Here is a 20,692-nt window from a genome sequence, read left to right as displayed (position 1 = left end):
TTCAGCTCAAATTTGCACACGAATCAGCAGTTTCTCCTAAAAAGCTGGTAATCAGCAGCCCACTCCCACAAATAGAGCACATGTTCCGTCCACCAGAAAAGCGTCCACTACGTTTTGTGTCTGATGTTTTTACTGGTTTGTGTTTGACACCTCTTGTTCTATTCTTTATATTCTGGGGGAAGTTGGGCAACGTTGTAGCTTTGCTTTGAGCACAATTGGCTTTCATACAGGATTTGGTGCTTTTCAAGCTGAGCTTTTTTTTTTTTTTTTTTAATTTTTCATTGCATTCTGAACATTCGAATGGTAAAATATGAGTCGTCGCATGAGTACGTAATTGAAGTGCTTGTATGAAACTTCTTTATTGCACTCCATACAACGATGTGGCCGTTCACCTGTATGACGTTTCATATCCCGATTTAACATCTCTTTCACTGCAAATGAGTGATTGCACAAAGAACAACTGTATGGCCTCTCTCCAGTATGTGTACGAGTGTGTATGTTAAAAGTTGATAGACTGTAAAAACAGTTTTACATTGTGGACATTTATATTGAGATTTCTTTGTTAGATGTGTAGAATTAAAAGCACAATTTGAGGAAATGGGTGTCGAAGTTACCGAAGATGTTATCACGAAATCTTTAGAGCTGTGTGTTAGTTATCGCATTGGTGACGCTGCTGAATTTGTTGAGCAATGGTGGGCATTTAGTATTGCCAATTTGAATGGTGCCGAACCTACAGTGGAAACTTTAGCTGAGTTTAAACGCAAATTGTTTCACTCAAAGCGTGATAAAGAGTTGGCACAAGCACAACGTAAACGTGTCAGTTATGCTACGCCAAGCGCAAATAAACTATACAACCCCAAAGCAGTGGTCACAGATACAAACCCACTAGCTATTTATGGTGTGGAAAATAGTGCGGTAATTGATGATTATGATGTTGGGGGTGGTGGTAGTGGTATCAGTGCTCGATATACCTGACATACGATTGTTCTGGTCTAATGCTAGTGGTTTTTTAAATCAATTCAGTGAACAAATCTGCACAATCTACCCAAGTGCAAATCTGTCTCAGGTTATCCGCAGTGTACGAATGGTCTTTCATTTTGGTTACCAACGGGTGTAGAAGTCGGTACTGGTTTGCTTGTAATGACTTCCATGACCTTGTACGTTCAGTGGACCTGGCTGGTGATGTGGTGGGACAGATTATTCTAGTGGACCGCTTCAAGCACCCCAAAAACCGGTAAGTCAAGTGTCTGCTTCCGCAGTCATATGGAGCAGCTGTACTTGTTATAAGTGTACAAATGGTACATCAAAATTCAGTCCATACATGTCCAACACCAATACAAGAGGCTGCTGCATATGGCTTTGAAATGGAATCGACATGCTTAAATGCACCGGAATGCTATTTACCAGTCTGCCTAAAGAGTTGAAAGTAAAACGTGATTTTATTAATGAATTTTTTCATTTCTTTCCTCTAGCGATCCTGACACCGATAGGGAGACCCTTTATTTGGCAGTGGATGATTTGGGTCGTTATATTCGCGCAGAATATTCAGAAGACACATCTACAACTTCTTGGCATAACGCGTCCCTTTGTCGCCGCAAGGTAGAAGAGATTTATCCACCAGAATTGGCGAAATCGCCAATGTTGCAGATGGCGCATGCCAAAAAATCAGGTATATTACAGCATGAAGTTGCTTTTCCTTTTGTGGTAGGATGTTCATTTCATTGTTTTATAGTAGTAATCATAATTATTAATCCAAAATGAGTTTGTTGCTGTTATATGTAGGCACTCATTTTGGAAAATATCCAAAATATTTCGGCGGTCAAAAAAAATTAAAAATTTTTTAACAAACAACAAAATCTATTAAAAAAAGCACCAAGAAAGATAACTATCAGTGTTCGTTATAATTAGAGTAAAAACAAACTGTCCTCAACCAATCATTGCTAATTTTTTGAAGTATTCAGCTGAAGATGGAAACTATAAAGTCATCAGTATGATACTATGCCCTGTCTGCATCAGATAGGCAATCACTTTATGAAGCATACAGGTTTTTTTTTTGTTAACATCATGATTCATTTACATAAAAATAACTACGCGTAATATTCAAGTACATAATCTTAATGTAATTGTGATTTATTAGTAAAATACAAGAAATGAAGTTTTGCTATATTACGCCGAAGACATCTCCCTGCGATTAGGTTAGATAGTTAATTTTGAAACCAGAGTCTTAAAAGTGTGAAATCGTTTGAAGTTTTAAATCATCGATTCAAGAATGCTGTTTCTTCATTCAATCACTCCTTAGTCAGAAATCTGGCTTACTTTTAATTAAAGCCAATTCATGACATCAGCACAAATATTTAGTATTGTCTGTGATTACCCGTCTTTTCGTTATTTAAATAGTAATAATCCACAAAGAAGTTAACTGGAAAAGGATTTTTATTGAAATTTGCCTAAGAATTGAATAATAAAGAAGCAAATGAAAAATATTTCAACATTCCCATTCCGAAAATTGTCATCGTTCTAAACAGGTGTTGCCAATGTACCATATAAAGGGTACTGCATGAGAAAGTACTAACCTACATTCGATCGTCCTTAATTGGTGATTATACAGTTAGGTAAAGGGCAATTCATTATAAAGCTCTTAATAAAAGTTCCATCATATACTCTTCTTGGCGGTATATGGTGGTGGCCAGATGGAACACGGTACCTTTACTGGTTTGTGGGTAGGCAACTTGCAAGAGTAATATACTATTCTATATTTTCTAAGAAAAAATATTCTTTTAAACACAATATTTGTAATTACAGTCAATTAACGTAGGCTCTCTGGGTCGTTTTAGCTTTCATGATAGCAAGAAAATTGAGTACAAATCTGGAACTAGACATAATTTTTCGGAGTTATGAAGCTCCAACGAAATCGCCGATAGACCTATGTACTTTGATGTATTTAAATTCAAATAGCTTAAACTCTAGTATCTGTTTTCGTTTTGTCATCGGCCAAAATATCCACAATTTACTCTATTTGGTCAGTGCGCAATGTGTTCATTCGCAAAGTCCATTGTCCAATAATAGCGCAATAGGTAGGACATATAGTAGTGCCATTTTGACATGTAGAGGAAAGCAATAGATTGTCTTATGTTTGGACACCATGAAGATGATTTAAGGCTTTCTCTTTTTATAACAAACTACTTCAACAATTGGAAGGCTATTATTTCAATTGACCAGTTTTAAATCTTTCTTTTTTTTGACAATTTGAATTTAAACTTAGCCTTCGAAGTAGAAAGGCAGTTGGAGATTGTAATGAGGAGAGAAAAAAAAGAATGATTCAATTGTATTCTGCGGCAGATAGTGAATCTGCGTTAGGTTGTGTTGGCCTCGTTCGGGGGAACGAGAGCTGGGTGATTTGTATGTTGGCCTCGTTCGAGGTGAACGAGAGCGGGTTTTTTTTGTGTGTTGGCTTGGCCTCGTTCGGGGTGAACGAGAGCAGGGTTACCGGGGTGTTGGCCTCGTTCGGGGTGAACGAGAGCTGGGTTATTTGGGATGGAGGAATGTGGACTATTAAAGTTCATTTTCGTTGTCGTTGGGCGGAAGTAGTAGCAGTTTCGCGATTGGTCTGTTAATTTGTCCCTTAATTGTATTGACGTCAACAACACGTACACGGTTATCGGAACCTGGATGTGTGTTTACGACTCTCCCCATTCTCCACTCGTTTGGTTGTAGGTTGTCCTCTTTTATGACGACTAGGTCCCCGGGTTTTACGTTGGATTGTGGATGTTTCCATTTATACCTTTTCTGGATCTCGGTGAGATATTCCGATTTCCATCTTTTGCAAAAGGTTTGATGAAGGGCTTTCATCTTTTGCCATCGGTTTACAATGGAGGCAGGGTTTTCACTACAGTCGAGTTCAGGTGGAGCTAAAAGATGCCCACCTACGAGAAAATGGCCTGGAGTAAGCGGCTCCAGGTCGGAAGGGTCGTTGGATGAGGGATTTAGAGGCCTCGAGTTAAGGCAGGCCTCAATTCGACATAAGAGGGTTGTAAACTCTTCGAGAGTATATTTATGATCTGACGCGATCTTTTTAAAGTGGGTCTTAAAACTTTTTACCCCCGCTTCCCACAAACCTCCCATGTGAGGAGCGCATGGCGGTATAAAATGCCATTCTATAATGTGATGGCTATATTTAGTCAACGTTCCGTCCCTTGCTTCACGCAGAAATGCTTTAAACTCGGATCGTAAAGATCGAGAAGCTCCGACAAAGTTAGTACCATTGTCGGAGTAAACGTTTTTCGGACAGCCTCGTCTGGATACGAATCTCGCGAAGGCAGCTAGGAAGGACCCGGTACTAAGATCGTTTGTCGCTTCTAGATGGATGGCTTTCGTCGAAAAGCAGACAAACAGGCAAACGTATCCTTTTGAAATTCGACATCCCCTCCCTCGGTAGGATTTTATATCGAATGGTCCCGCGAAATCTACCCCAGTGTTAGTGAAGGCCCTAGTAAAGGTGGTGCGCTCCTTCGGAAGGATCCCCATAAGTTGCGTTTGTGTCCGCTTCCTGTAAATAGTGCAGACTTTGCAGTTGTGGATAACCGACCTTATCATTATTTTAACACGAGGGATCCAGTACTGAGTGCGGATATGACGTAGCATCAGCTGGTTCCCTCCATGCAGGGTGGTCTCATGAGAGGATTGGACTATAAGTCTGGATAACCTGCAAGTGTAAGGAAGAATAATGGGATGACTTTCATTATGGGACATGTCTTTCGATGCCCCTGTCCGCCCCCCCAGTTCGAATGATGCCTTCTTCATCTATATATGGGTTCAGGGGTAAAATCTCACTCTTCCCATTTATAAGTTTTCCTGACTTCAAATTTGCGTACTCTTCTTGATAATGTTGCCTCTGGCATATTGTTATCAATCTTCGTGTTGTTTTTTCTATTTCGTCAGGAGCTATCAAATGAGAATCCCTTTTAAAGGAGGCTTTAGTTGTTGGGTGCGTATTCTGGAAAAACCGAAGAATATAGGATATAACCCGCAAGGCCCTTGGTAAATCGGAAAACCTATCTAGAATATCAAAGTTATTTTTGACCGAAGTTGTATGAACTTTCACCCTCTTTTCCTCCATATTCGTATTGTAATCTTCTTCTTGTGTTGGCCAATTTTCGTTGTCTTCTTGTAACCAAGAAGGTCCCTGCCACCACAAAGGATTGTCGATTAGATCCGAAGCGTAGAGGCCTCTGCTCGCCAAATCTGCAGGATTTGACGCGGAGTCTACGTGCCGCCATACCTTGCCTCCTACTTTATCGATGATTTTAGTTATTCGATGTGCCACGAACGTTGACCACGAACATGGTGGTTTTCGGATCCACGCCAGTACTATAGTCGAATCTGTCCAAAGGGTTACTTTAATGTTTGAAAGTTGCATATTTTCTATGGCCGACTCTATAATTTCTGCAAGTAGGACTGCGCCGCAGAGTTCCAGTCGTGGCAATGATATGGTTTTGACCGGGGCTACTCTCGTTTTGGCCATCAACAGGTTGGTGAAGACTTGATCCTTTGTTTGTACCCTCAGGAAAACAGTGGCGGCATATGCTTTTTCCGAGGCATCGCTGAATCCATGTATTTCGACGCTGTCCCTTGGGGTAAAGTGAACCCATCGCGGTATGCGGATATCGTTGATTTTTCCGTATTCTTGCATAAATGCGGTCCAACGATCTAGAGTAGTTTGTGATACTTCTTCATCCCAGGCTGTCCCTTCCAACCAAATATTTTGCATTATTATTTTGGCTACAATTACTACTGGTCCCAGCCAGCCAAGAGGGTCGAAAAGCTTTGCAATCGCAGAAAGTATAGCCCTTTTTGTGAAGGCATTGCTGTTTTCAAAAGGTTTAGCAGTAAAATAGAATAGGTCGGAATGCGCGTTCCACTTAATGCCTAGCGCTTTAACCGTACTAGTATCTTCAAACTCTAGGAAGTCCTCTGTTAATAAATGCTGCTTCGGTATACCCTGCAGAATTTTCTTGCAGTTGGACGTCCATTTTCGCAATGGGAAACCTGCCGATTGCAATGCCGATGATATTTCGTCCCTTGCCTTGATTGCAATTTCGATGCTGTGTCCACCGGCGAGTACGCCATCAACGTACATGGAATTTCGCAGAATATCTGCTGCCATTGGATGCGATGTCTCGACGTCATCTGCTAGTTGGTGCAGCGTCCGAATCGCAAGATACGGAGCACAATTAACACCAAAGGTTACCGTTTTCAATTCGTAAATGTTAATTGGGTTTTTGGGGCATTTGCGAAATATGATTCGCTGATATTTTGTTTGGTCTTCATTGACCCATATTTGGCGGTACATTTTCTCTATGTCGCTGTTAAATACGTATTTGAACAGCTGCCAACGTAGTATAAGGATTGTCAGGTCGGATTGAAGAATCGGACCTAGATATAAGGCATCGTTAAGACTTTTGCCATTAGTGGTAGGACAAGATGCATTAAATACGACTCTGACTTTTGTCGTTGTACTTCCCTCCTTTATAACAGCATGGTGAGGTAGGAAGTAACAGTCATTTGAGTCTGGCGAAATATTGCCTATTTGTTTCATGTGCCCTAAAGTTTCATATTCGGATACAACTCTATTGTATTCCGTTTGAAGGACTGGGTTTTTCGCAAGTCGTGTCTCGTTGCGATAGAATTGAGAGCACGCACTTCTTAATGAGGGGCCTAAGTTAAACTCTTTCCTAAAGGGTAAGGAGACTACGTATTTGCCATCGTTGTTCCGAACTGTTGTGGATTTGTATAGCTCCTCGCAGTAAGTGTCATCGTTATTGATGCTCCTTTTCTTTGGAATTTCCTCTATCTCCCAAAAGGCCGCCAATTGTTTATCTAAAGTGACCTCATTGAAATATGAAACTAGGGTCTTATTTGCATCAACCGTATCTGTCCGGCCTGTCAGAATCCAGCCGAACACCGTTTCCTGTGCTATTAATGTGTTTAGCACATCTTTCCTAATGCCGCCTAACATAATTTGGGGGTATATGTCTCCGCCCAGAATTAGATCGACTGGCTCATTGACAAAGAATCGTTTGTCAGCCAGTACTAAGTCAGGGAATGCTTGCCTAGTCATTGCGTTTATTTGGCAAGTTGGAAGATTCCCTGTCAATTGTGGTAAAACCAGCATGATCGTATTGATCTCGATTAATGGGTCGGTTGGTGACCGCAGTTGTATGTTGCACGCTTCTTTTACTTGTGCAGACATTGTATTATTGATGCCCGAAACTTGGGCATGCAGGTGTTTGGATGGCAGATTAATTCTGCGCTTTAGTTTCTCGGTAATGAATGAACATTCAGGTCCCGAGTCTATTAGGGCTCTCGCCGAATAGTCAACACCATTAAAATGAATATTGACCTGAGCTGTCCCTAGTAATACCCCTTTATTTGTGTTTGCGAAACATGAGTTCACATTATTAATCGGAGCGTTTTCTCTTTCAGCATTGCGTCGTATTTGAGCTTCCCGTGAGGTAGATGCTCCGATAGTGTCAGAAGTATTTGCTGGTTTTGGCTGATTCGAAATATGAAGCAGCGTATGATGTCTTAAATGACATGTGGCACAGTTCATTTGACTGGTGCACTTTGTCACCGAATGGCCAGCAGAAAGGCAGTTTATACACCCACGGCTGCTCTTAATTTGTTCAAACCGTTTATTGGGTGTTAAACATAAGAACTTTTCACACTTTGAAATTCGATGTGCAGGACTTTTGCACATCTTACACGTAGGTTTGGCTGCTGTTGCACTTGCCTGGTAGGACCCTAATCGTTTCGACGATGTATCTGCCGAGGAACGAGAAGCATGTGGCTTAGAGGGTTTTGAAACCGTATCCCCTCTTATATCTACCACAGTTTCCAACGTTTGGAATCTGCTGGATAAGAATTTATCCATATCTGCCCATTTTGAAATTTCTGTTTTATTTTCTATGGTTTGTTCCCATAGAGCCAGTGTGGTTTCTGGTAGTTTTGTAGAGCACAAATATGTTAGAATTGCATCCCAGTTTGATATGTCAATCTTGTGACATTGAAGCGCTGAGATACAATTGTTTATTTCACGTTGCAGTTTTTTAATGGAGCTACCGCATTCGCTCTCAACTGCTTTTAAACTGAAAAGAATTTTTAATTAGGCATTGACCAAGATACGTTTGTTTTCGTATCGGTCACATACATTTTTCCACGCTGTATCGAAACCGTCTGTTGTTAAGGAACACCGTTCCACTATCTCTTTGGCCTCCCCTTGAGTTTTTTGCCTTAAATAGTATAGTTTTTGCACTGCATGGAGTTTACTATTATTAATATATATGGCAGTGAACATGTCCCTAAAAGACGGCCATGAAATATAGTCACCTTTGAAAATATCCGTATCACATGCTGGCAGGCGCACATGATATTCCATATTATCTGAGACATCTACTTTCTTATCTTTCTTTTCAAAATTTTCCAAAAGCTCAGCTATTGCCGCCTGACGCTTTAGGAAGCTGAAATAGCACATTTTATGCTTCTTCTTAATAGCCGATAAGTCCTTTGAATCCAGCTCTGATGAACCTAAGAGCTTTTCGAATATCACCTTCGTAGCTTCCCACAGAGTTTTTAACTCATCCCTTTGGTATATTAGGGAGTGTTTACTGTGTTGTAAAGGTGACATGTCGTTGAAGTCATTTTCATACTCCGTCACTGCATCTGCTTGGCGTGTATAGGTATCCATTATATGAAAATTTATTGAAATATTAATTGATTAATTGCCTTAGCAGAGAGTATTGAGTGAAAATGAACTGAAACGAAGGACTGTGTTTGAGAGAGATCTCTCGAGGAAGTGGCCTCGAAGCTTGCGAGAAAGCTAGGAATTAATTTAAAGAATGTGCAATTTTCGTGGTGGCAACGGCGCGCACCCACGTAATTATTCAAAGAATGCTCTAATGCAGATGTGCCAATGACTTGTGTAAGCCAATAAGTAATGGCTAGTGAAGAAAGTGGTGTTAGTGAAAAAATAAAGAAATGTATGAACGTTCGTTATGGACTTTTTGGTAATTTAACCAAGGGCTGTGATCTTTTGTATCACAAAAAATTAGATCAGTCAAAAACTGATTTGTGTATGCCGCAAGTGAAAAATAAAAATAATTCAATTTTTAAAAAATTGAACAGGAAATAAGCCTTTTGGCCACCCAAACAACAACAACAATATATGTGTATGTAACTAAGTGCACTTTGTACTATAGCACCAAACTAAATTGCAAACGTATTGCCCGTGTAAATAAGTGCAAGTGATTTTTATGTAGAAGAAAATTTATTTAATTAAATGTGCGCCTAAAATAAATTTACAGGTTTCTGAATAAGCAACCTTAACAAATCGAATTTTTGTGCAGTGGATTAAATTAATTTTTTCAGATAAATCCTGCAAAGGTGAAAATCGAAAAGTGACGCAAATCGGTGTTTGAGGTTATGTTAACCTTTTGGAGCAGTGTTGTGCTACCTTGAGCTGTGTCCGGAAAATCTTACCGCTGGTGGGGGATTGTTCCGGATAGTCACAAGGCGTGTTGCATAAACTTTAAATAACTGCGTTAAGCGCCTTTTTCTATTTTGCACAAAGTAAAACTTCTCACTTCACGAAAAAAAAAAAATCACTTGCACTGTTTAATATAAAGAGCCACTTTGTAATTTTTAACTTTATTTTGAAATTTTAGTAAAAGTGAAATTAAAAGAAAACCCTACCTAGCACGGAATATTTTTAAACCACGTACCTTTTATCAAAGTGTTGATCCGGATAATCGAATGTGATTTAAATATTGTTGTTGGATGTTTCCAAAAGGTACCACCAAAAATGTATCAGTTGTTGTTTCGAATATAAAATCGCTGGTATCACCAAGAAAATTGTATCACCATGGACAATTGCTGATATTTGATGTTGAAATTTTTGGTTTTTCCTGTGTATTCTCAGGAGTTTGGAATGCTTCCTTGCTTTAATGCCTAGAGAGTTGAGTGGACTGTAATTGTGTGACTGGTTCTCTTTACCGGCGCGGTAAGGACCATGAACAAATGCGTGGTGGCAACGGCGCGCACCCACGAATTTGTTAAATAATAGTTAAGGCGAAAGAGGGGGAAGAAAATAAAAACACCAAAAGGATTTCGTATTAATAAAAAGAATTCACAAAGTGCTTTTATTTATATAAATACAACAAGTGTTAAGAAAAGGTTTAACAAATGTTGTGGAAAATGATATATATGTGATAATAATTTTGAAAAGTTGAACTTACGTGAACGGGCGATTACGTGTTCCTTTGTTGGCTGCTGGATTAAAAGAGGACGAGACTCTTTTTCACATGAGCCGATGAACCCACGATACAGCTCCTTCGTTGGGTTTCCCGGCAACAAAGTTGCTGTACCGCGGGCTCACAGCGGTAAAAATCTAAGATACATACGAACAACCACTCACACATGCCTGTGTGTATTAGTACAAGCATATGTAGGTGGTAGTAAACGGAGGAAAATAACTAAGGAAATTATGTTACGAGGGAGGGGAGATATATTTAGGCCTGTGGCCTAAACAGTCGGTACATATGATATCAACTAGATACTCTTTCTTGAAGGCAAAAACACAGGACTGCGAAAAAAACAGCAAGATTCGTAAGACAAGGATCGATTATTCCTTTTGTAGGAAAAGCTAGCTTGTTTTTAATTACTTGTTCGAAGAGTTTGGAGCAAGTTAACAGTTTAGAAATTGTTCTATAACTTGTGACTTCGCTTTTCTTTCCCGACTTAAATATTGGAGTGATAGATGCAAATTTCCATGGATCAATGAAGGTGCGCGAAGACAGCGAGATATTGAAGAAAAAAACACAGAGTGAAACGCACAGAAAACTACTGCATTTTTTAAACAAAAAGAGCACTAACTATCAACGTCATTTTTCATAGAGGATTTTAAGGAGGATGCCCCATTAATTATATCTGCATCAGATCCCGAGAAGAATCCAAAGTCTAACGATTTCTGTGTATCAATGCAATACCTATTATCATTTATATCAACATCAATCACAAATTTGGATTTGAAGAAATCGGAAAAAAAGATTCACTGTATCGGCCAAACTATTTGAACTGATACCATTGAATTTGACGCAGGTTGGAATATTAGATGAGCGTTTTTTCGATCGGACGTAGTTCCAGAAATACTTAGGATTTTCTTTAGTTCCACCTGAAACGATAGACATATTTGTCGTACAGAAAGGTGTCAAGTACATTGAAATATTTCATATAACTCAAATAAAGATATCTAAAGCAATTATCGTGTGTTGTTTTGTACATTTTAAAGCACTTATTCCTCATATTTTTTAACTTTTTTAAGCTTTTAGTGTACCAGCCTAGTTTAGTAAATCATGTCAAGTGTCTCTATAGGGCTTTTTATAGCGGTAGCCCTGGGAACACATTCAGTCTATGTGAGATCCTTATGAAGCGACCTTTTAAACTTAGCCTAACATATTACTTAATTTAATTGTTGTTGATTAAACATTTTTGCCAACGGTCTACCTCCTACTTGCTAAGGTCAATATAAATATGTACGTAAGCGTGTGAGTGTTGTAACTTGTGTCATGTTTGTTTAAATCTAAATATGAATACCTAAGTGTCCCTTACGAAAGCCAATTTATCGCATTAATCATTAAAGTCAGGCGGTTAGCTGAAATGTATATAGAAATAAACGTGACATGGTAAAGGTAGATTGATAGTGACCACATAGGTAAGTTTGGTAATGAATGTTTTATTACAACTATATATACATACATATTTATATTTCTATGTATATATTTGCTACCTTTAGCCATTTTAAATTAGTATAACCACTAAACACGTGTAAGTCAACATCATCATATGCATGACTGACCATAAAGCATCTAATCCCATACGCAAGTCAATGTACAAAATGATGTCATAAATATATATAAGCATATGATAGATATAATTCACACATACAATATGCAAGTTACATGCGCGTGTTTACATTGTAGGTGTAGTACACGTAGACATACTTACGAAGAGGTGTAGGTATTTGACAAGTTATACCTTTTACAGCTATCAAACCAAACAGACAAACTAAAGTTAACATTTTATTGACAATGACCGACAACCGTTGCAGATACATAGACACATATGTAAAAGTATGTGTGTAAATATAAAGAGAATATTTAAAAGTATGTTAGTTTTAAGCATTACTATGTGGGATAAATAAATAGAAACGAATAAAGAATATTGGTTTAGTGACAGTTATAACTAAAACCTATAATAAGCAGGCAATGTGACCGAGCAAATCACCAAATTAATAAAATTTAAATTATAGGCTGTGGTCAAAAACGGTGCAAAAATTTATATACAGCAGGCAGCGAACAGAAAAATAGCAATGGCAATTTTTTTTTTTTTCAAATTTCATCTACTAACATTTCCTTTTTTACTTGTAATATTTTATGAAAAAAATTCCATGAATTTCCAACTGAAACAGTACAAACAACCTTAAAAACATATTTGAAAAAATTCGAAAATATTATTGTTATGAATAAATGATGCGAGTGAAATTTTAAGTTGTAACACAAAATTAACAGACTGAAAATGCAGTTCTTCTTTCTTGTTTACTTTGTTTTCTCTTTTTTCCATTATTCACAAACTCTTCAATATGTATTGTGTTTTGCCTTTTTTATTTTTGTCTATTATTTTTGTGTTTATAAGATCAGCTGAGTGTCCAGTTGTAGTAGTGTGCTGTGATAAGGCGGTGGTGGTTTTCAACTTCCTTATGTCGGCTTCATGTTCTTTAAGTCGAACTCCGAGCGCTCTCTTAGCCGTCCCTATGTATAATTTTCGTTTTCTTTTCTTTTGCATGTGATTTCATATATGACATTGTTTTATTGCAGTTTTCCTACCTACAACAAAAACAAACGTTTCAGCAATACACACAATTGCAGAAATAGAACAAAAATTCAGGCATTAGGAGATGCAGATGTAAAGGAAAAAACGAGAAACAAGGTTAGCGATAGGATTCTTCAATTTAAAAGAAACATAAGAAACAGTCAAATAGAGAAATTCGTCATAGAAACATACAACAAAAGCAAAACATTCCCAAAACTACACAAAGGCAACATAGTGATAACGGACGCAGACAAGGGAAATAAAACTGTGGTAATTTACAAAAAAGAGTACTCAGAGAAAATGGAAGAGTTGCTGGAAGGTAAAAATACGTATAGAAAAATGAGAACGGATCCAACAGCTACACTACAAAAGAAAAACAATAAACTAGTGGAAGACCTATACAAACAACAATACATAAGCGCACAAGAAAAAGCTGCGTTATCGTGCTCAGCAGCGATTGCTCCTAGGTTATACGGGCTAACAAAACTTCATAAACCTGCCCTTACGTCCTATAGCCTCGTCTGTTAATGTACCATGCTATAAATTATCAAAACACATAGGAACCATCTTAAGAAATATCACGTCGGAAGAGTACAGAATCAAGAATATGTTCAGGCTTAAAGAGCAACTGAAAGAAATACGTGTCGACAGAGAAGAAGTTCTCGTATCATTCGACGTCGTATCATTATTTACAAACACGTATAATAATGGAAAAATGGGACAAAATAAAAACAATTACAAGTATACCCAAAAGCAAATTCCGCTACATCTTAAGTTTTTGTTTACTAGACAACAACTACTTTATATACAACAACGAAATTTATGCGCAAACATTTGGTATGCCAATGGTAAACCCACCTTCCAATTGCGGATATAATATTAGACAATCTCATTGAAAATAGGCCTAAATAATCTAAAGCAAAAATCAAATATAAAAATAAAATTTGTGGTAAAATACGTAGATGATATCTTGGCAATTGTCAAACGTAGAGATGTCAAAATTATCCAAAATGCACTGAACAATTACCACAGAAAAATACAGTTCACGTATGAACTAGATAACGATTGCAACATTCCCTACCTTGACACCAAAATATACAAAGATAAAAATGATCGAAATCTCTCATTCGACTGGTACACGAAGTCCTTATCCTCCGGCCGCTTAATAAATTTTCATACGTCGCAACCCTTAAAATACAAAATAAATACGGCAAAAAATCTAATACATAAAGTGATAACTAAAAGCGACAAAAAATTCTGGAATGCGAATCTCCAGAAAATAAACAAAATACTGAAAAACAACAATTACCCAGGCACTCTAATAAAAAGCTCAACTGAACACAAAATACTTGAAATCAATAACAAACAAAACACAACAACAAAAGCACATAGAGAAAATGAAACAAAGCAATATTTGAGCGCAACATATATTACAATCTTCTCCCAGAACTTCAGCAAAGTAATCACCACCAACAATCCAACTATATCATTAGCATACAGATCTAATCGCTCACTAGGCATCATATTCACACAAACAAAAAGCCCCATAGAAAAACTGCAACAAAACAAAGTCATATATGAAATCACATGCAAAGGAAAAGAAAACGAAAAGTGTGCAAAATAATACATAGAGACGACTTAAAGAGCATGAAGGCGACATAAGAAAGTTGAAAACCACCACCGCCTTATCACAGCACACTACTACAACTGGACACTCAGCTGATCTTATAAACACAAAAATAATAGGCAAAAACAAAAAAGGCAAAACACGATACACATTGGAGAGTTTGCGAATTATGGAAGAAGGAGAAAACAAAGTAAAGAAGAAAGAATATACTGACTTTATTGCACCTACTTACATTTTATATTTATAATCAAAACTTATTATGACAATGATACCAGTTAAGAGTGATTCTGATTTATGCCCTTTAGTTTAAAATAGCATTAAGTTAAATTTTGTTAGTATTGTTATAGGTTTGTACGTATATACCATGACTGTTTTTTTTTAATTTCGTTATTAGTATATTTCAAATATTTATAATAATATTTAAAAAAATTTCTTACATAAGTAAATAAAATCAATTCCACCTTGAACATTTCGTGTAGTAGAAATGTTGCTCATACGCCATGGCGGCTTAACACAAAAGGGTCATTATATGTTTGGCTCTAAAACTTTTGCTTTATGTGAGCAAAATAAAACAGGAATTGTACGTTCACATGCCATACCTGAAAATAGCTGAACAAATTGATGAATTAGCAAACAAAGTATAACAAGTAAGGAAGGTTAAGTTCGGGTGTAACCGAACATTACATACTCAGTTGAGAGCTATGGTGACAACATAAGGGAAAATAACCATGTAGGAAAATTAACCTAGGGAAACCCTGGAATGTGTTTGTATGACATGTGTATCAAATGAAAGGCATTAAAGAGTATTTTATGAGGGAGTGGGCCATAGTTCTATAGGTGGACGCCATTTAGGGATATAGCCATAAAGGTGGATCAGGGTTGACTCTAGAATGCGTTTGTATGGTATGGGTATCAAATGAAAGGTGTTAATGAGTATTTTAAAAGGGAGTAATCCTTAGTTCCATAGGTGGACGCCGTTTCGAGATATCGCCACAAAGGTGGACCAGGGGTGACCCAGAATTTGTTTGTACAATATGGGCATCAAACGAATGGTGTTATTGGGTATTTTAAAAGGGAGTGGGCCTTAGTTCTATAGGTGGATGCCGTTTCGAAATATCGCCATAAAGGTGGACCAGGGGTGACTCTAGAATGTGTTTGTACGATATGGGTATCAAATTAAAGGTTTTAATGAGGGTTTTAAAAGGGAATGGTGGTTGTTGTATAGGTGGTCGCATTTTCGAGATATCGCCATAAAGGTGGACCAGGAATGACCCTAGAATTTGTTTGTACAATATGGGTATCAAAAGAAAGGTGTTATTGGGTATTTTAAAAGGGAGTAATCCTTAGTTCCATAGGTGGACGCCGTTTCGAGATATCGCCACAAAGGTGGACCAGGGGTGACCCAGAATTTGTTTGTACAATATGGGCATCAAACGAAAGGTGTTAATGAGTATTTTAAAAGGGAGTGGGCCTTAGTTCTAGAGGTGGACGCCGTTTCGAAATATCGCCATAAAGGTGGACCAGGGGTAACTCTAGAATGTGTTTGTACGATATGGGTATCAAATTAAAGATACTAATGAGGGTTTTAAAAGGGAGTGGTGGTTGTTGTATAGGTGGTCGCATTTTCGAGATATCGTCATAAAGGTGGGCCAGGGGTGACCCTAGAATTTGTTTGTACAATATGGGTATCAAAAGAAAGGTGTTAATGAGTATTTTAAAAGGGAGTAATCCTTAGTTCCATAGGTGGACGCCGTTTCGAGATATCGCCATAAAGGTGGAGTAGGGGTGACCCAAAAATTTGTTTGTACAATATGGGTATCAAAAGAAAGGTGTTAATGAGTGTTTTAAAAGGGAGTAATCCTTAGTTCCATAGATGGACGCCGTTTCGAGATATCGCCATACAGGTGGGCCAGGGGTGACTCTAGAATTCGTTTGTACGATATGGGTATCAAGTGAAAGGTGTTAATGAGTATTTTAAAAGGGCGTGGGCCTTATTTCTATAGGTGGACGCCTTTTCGAGATATCTCCATATAGGAGGACCAGGGGTGACTCTCGAATGAGTTTGTACGATATGGGTATCAAATTAAAGGTATTAACGAGAGTTTTAAAAGGGAGTGGTGGTAGTTGTATATGTGAAGGCGTTTTCCAGATATCGACCAAAATGTTGACCAGGGTGACCCAGAACAGCATCTGTTGGATACCGCTAATTTATTTATATATGTAATACCTGCCAAGATTTTAAGGGTTTTTTATTTCGCCCTGCAGAATATTTCATTTTCTTCTACTTAATATGGTAGGTGTCACAACCATTTTATAAAGTTTTTTCTAAAGTTATATTTCGCGTCAATAAAACAATGCAATTACCTTACCATGTTTCATCCCTTTTTTCGTATTTGGTATAGAATTATGGCATTTTTTTCATTTTTCGTAATTTTCGATATCGAAAAATTGGGCGTGGTCATAGTCGAATTTCGTTCATTTCTCACACCAAGATAAAGTGAGTTCAAGTAAGCATGTGAACTAAGTTCATTAAAGATATGTCGAGTTTTGCTGAAGTTATCGTGTTAAAGGCCATGCGGAAGGACAGACGGAAGACTGTGTATAAAAACTGGGCGGGGCATCAAACGATTTCGCTCATTTTCACAGAAAATAGTTAACGTCATAAAATCTATGCCCCTACCAAATTTCAAAAGGATTGGTTAATTTTTGTTCGACTTATGGCGTTAAAAGTATCCTAGACAAATTAAATGAAAAAGGGCGGAGCCACGCCTATTTTGAAATTTTCTTTTATTTTTGTATTTTAATGCACCATATCATTACTGGAGTTGAATGTTGATATAATTTACTTATATACTGTAAAGATATAAAATTTTTTGTTAAAATTTTTTAAAAAAAAAAATTTTTTTTTAAAGTGGGCGTGGTCCTTCTCCGATTTTGCTAATTTTTATTAAGCGTACATATAGTAATAGGAGTAACCTCCCTGCCAAATTTCATCATGATATCTTCAACGACTGCGAAATTACAGCTTGCAAAATTTTAAATTACCTTCTTTTAAAAGTGGGCGGGGCCACGCCCATTGTCCAACATTTTACTAATTTTCTATTCTGCTTTTTAAATTCAACTCATCTACCAACTTTCGTCGCTTTATCTGTCTTTTGTAATGAATTATCGCACTTTTTCGGTTTTTCGAAATTTTCGATATCGAAAAAGTGGGCGTGGTTATAGTCCGATATCGTTCATTTTAAATAGCGATCTGAGATGACTGCTCAGGTACCCACATACAAAATTTCATCGAGATATCTCAAAATGTACTCAAGTTATCGTGTTAAAGGACGGACGGACGTACGGACGGACATGGCTCAATCAAATTTTTTTTCGATCCTGATTATTTTGATATATGGAAGTCTATATCTATCTCGATTCCTTTATATATGTACAACCAACCGTTATCCAATCAAACTTAATATACTCTGTGAGCTCTGCTCAACTGAGTATAAAAACGCAAACCAAAAAGCCGCCTGTACTGCGGCATTTCAATCGAACAAACAATATTGTAAATTAACTTTACCTACTTTTATACGAAGATATGGAGTACGAAATATTAAGTACGGAAAGTATATGGATACATATGTACATATGCAAGCTCCGTGTGGCAACAACAGTAATTTGGGGAAGTGGTTGAAAAACAAAAGCCACTCTGGATATATATATATATATATATATATATATGTATGTATAATCACAATCAATTTTATTAGCAGTTTCCCAAGGTATTGTATACTGCAAGACAAACAAAAACAAGTAAGGACGGGACTGTCTTCGGCTGTGCTAAAGACTTCATACCTTTCATGAATGGGGCTGAACAATAATCTTATCCCGTTCGTAATCTCCAAATAATCGGATGTATAAGATAAGAAATATATAGTTAACAGGTGTACATACCTAAACGATTTTTAAGATAAATACAAATTAAAAAATGGCAAACAACCCCCTTATCTGAACGGTCGGTTGCATGGGAGATATATGTTATAGTGATCCGATCCTACCGGATCCGACAAATGTCTAATATAATACAAAAATACATCTTTGTGCCAAATTTCATTGAGATATCTCAAAATTTGAGGGACTAGTTTACGTTCAAACAGACAGACGGACGGACAGACGGACATGGCTATATCACCTCAGTTCGTCGCGATGATCAATTCGGTATACTTAATGGTGAGTCTATCTTCTATATTTCTCAACGTTACAGACATCGGACCAAAGTTAATATACCATTTCATGTTCATGAAAGGTATAAAAAAAAAACAATATAAATGGGATAAATAAATGACTGTTCTTACTTTTGAACAGAAATTTTACCAAGTAATGCAAATTCAAGTATCCAAATTTAAATTCCGTTGTTTTTGTTGTTGTTCTAGCAATAAGGACACTCCAGCGAATACCTTGAGGAGTGTTATCGATGTTGATAACTAGTGCTTTGCCAGACACAGATACGGTACGTTCCGGTAACAAGCACCATCAAGGCACCAGCCCGACCACATCGTGAATGATTTAGTATGATCGCATGAAACTTTCGAGGCCATTCCGCCCTTGCACACCCTAGATCCATGAGAAACTTGGGGTCACCAAAGCCTCGGCTGCTAAAGTAACAGAATTTGCCATGGGTAGGTAAGGTTGACAATTGGTTTGGAGAAGCTATATTTTGCGCTGGCAACACCTGAAATCAATTTGGTATTTTGGTCGTCTCTTGGGACAGGCATACCTGCAGCGGGTATAACCCACTGGGGGTTATTGCCGTACAAAGCATGAATGAAACCAACAAACATCTTTTTTTGAAGGTATTTCTTTGGAAGTGCAAAGAGGCGTTATAGTGACATGAAATTGTAATTTTTTATATTTAATAATTTTATTTATGTTTTTAATTGCATAAAGCTGAATAGATTTTTCCACTTAAATTAAAACTTGATCTTTAAAAAGATAAAATCGTGAAAATTTGCCGATCAGACCAAAACAGCGAATTCCTCATAAGATTTTGGGAAAACGTATGACACCGCCGATTTTAACCGATCCATTTCCTTGTGTATTTGTGGGTTAAACGCTTGGGGCTGGTTTTCTCCTTAAAAGCAAATAGAGCTAGTTTATCGCTTTGAAATTAACAAATAGCCTTAAGTTCTAAGAGGTTCATGGTATATTTTGAGTTTTCAAAGAAATTTTATTTTACTGCACTGTACACAATAGGTTTTTATACCCTTCATGAAACGGCATATCAAGTTTGTTCTGAATCTCAAAACTGCAAGTACTTAAAGTAGAAGAGATAGACACAACGATAAGTATACTCCCAAATGATCAGTATGACGAACTGAGTTGATTTAGATATGTTTGTCTGTCCGTCCGTCTGTCCATCTGAAAACTAGTCCATCAATTTTTGAGATATCTTTAATATACTTAGGGGTCCGACTAGAGGTTAGATGAAATCGATTTTTCAGAGAAGAACATTTTTGTCATATCTTTATCAGATTTGTCAGAATGAAGCTTCAAACTTCACCAAATGCTTACGTATGTATATAGCAAGGATTTTTATCTGAAGAAGTCATACTGATCGGTCTTTTAAATAGTTTATGACCCATATAAAACGATTGTTCGGATGAGGAGCTTTCGACATTTCTGCCACATTTCGCACACATCATATCGCACACCCATACCACTAGAGAGCTAACTGTAAAAATGTAAAAATTTAAAGTTTATGGTTACCTTCGAGCTCCCTAATTTGATACCTACCGAACTGTGTACTTAATTTGCTAATACCTCTTTAAATCATTTTGTTTTTACTTCCTTTATATTAGGTCGGTTGAATGTTTTTCCGCTTTTCATAAAATCGATTTTTAAGTAACTTCTCACTGAGCTACAAACGTGGGTTAGAACACTGTGACAATGCAACAAAATGAAAAAAAACCGTTAGGTGGCAAACGGATCGAATTAATTGGATAAGAATTTGAAAATTTTCAAACCAGCTTTTAAGTAATTTCTCGATTAACTTGAGACTTGACAGCCGATGACACGATACAAAAAGATTGGCTAGGGGGCGCACGGGATGAGAAAAATTAGAAAAATCGTACGAAACGAAGGGAAATTTGGGATTGA

At 37.4% G+C, this 20,692-nt stretch overlaps 1 protein-coding gene across 1 annotated transcript; it reads left to right on the top strand.

Annotated features, from left to right (window-relative positions):
* The first annotated feature begins 456 nt into the window (after positions 1 to 456).
* On the top strand, positions 457 to 1,099 carry LOC137239719 (DNA polymerase alpha subunit B-like). Its single transcript, XM_067765366.1, has 2 exons — positions 457 to 490; positions 554 to 1,099. Exons 1-2 carry the CDS (start codon positions 481 to 483, stop codon positions 973 to 975), a joined length of 432 nt encoding a protein of 143 aa, XP_067621467.1. The 5' UTR covers positions 457 to 480; the 3' UTR covers positions 976 to 1,099.
* The last annotated feature ends 19,593 nt before the right edge of the window (positions 1,100 to 20,692 follow it).

The sequence above is a fragment of the Eurosta solidaginis genome, chromosome 1, assembly GCF_040869045.1.
Source record: "Eurosta solidaginis isolate ZX-2024a chromosome 1, ASM4086904v1, whole genome shotgun sequence".
NCBI lineage: Eukaryota > Metazoa > Arthropoda > Insecta > Diptera > Tephritidae > Eurosta > Eurosta solidaginis.
The sequence above is the reverse complement of the archived record's forward strand: the minus strand, read 5'-3'. Positions and strand labels throughout refer to the sequence as shown.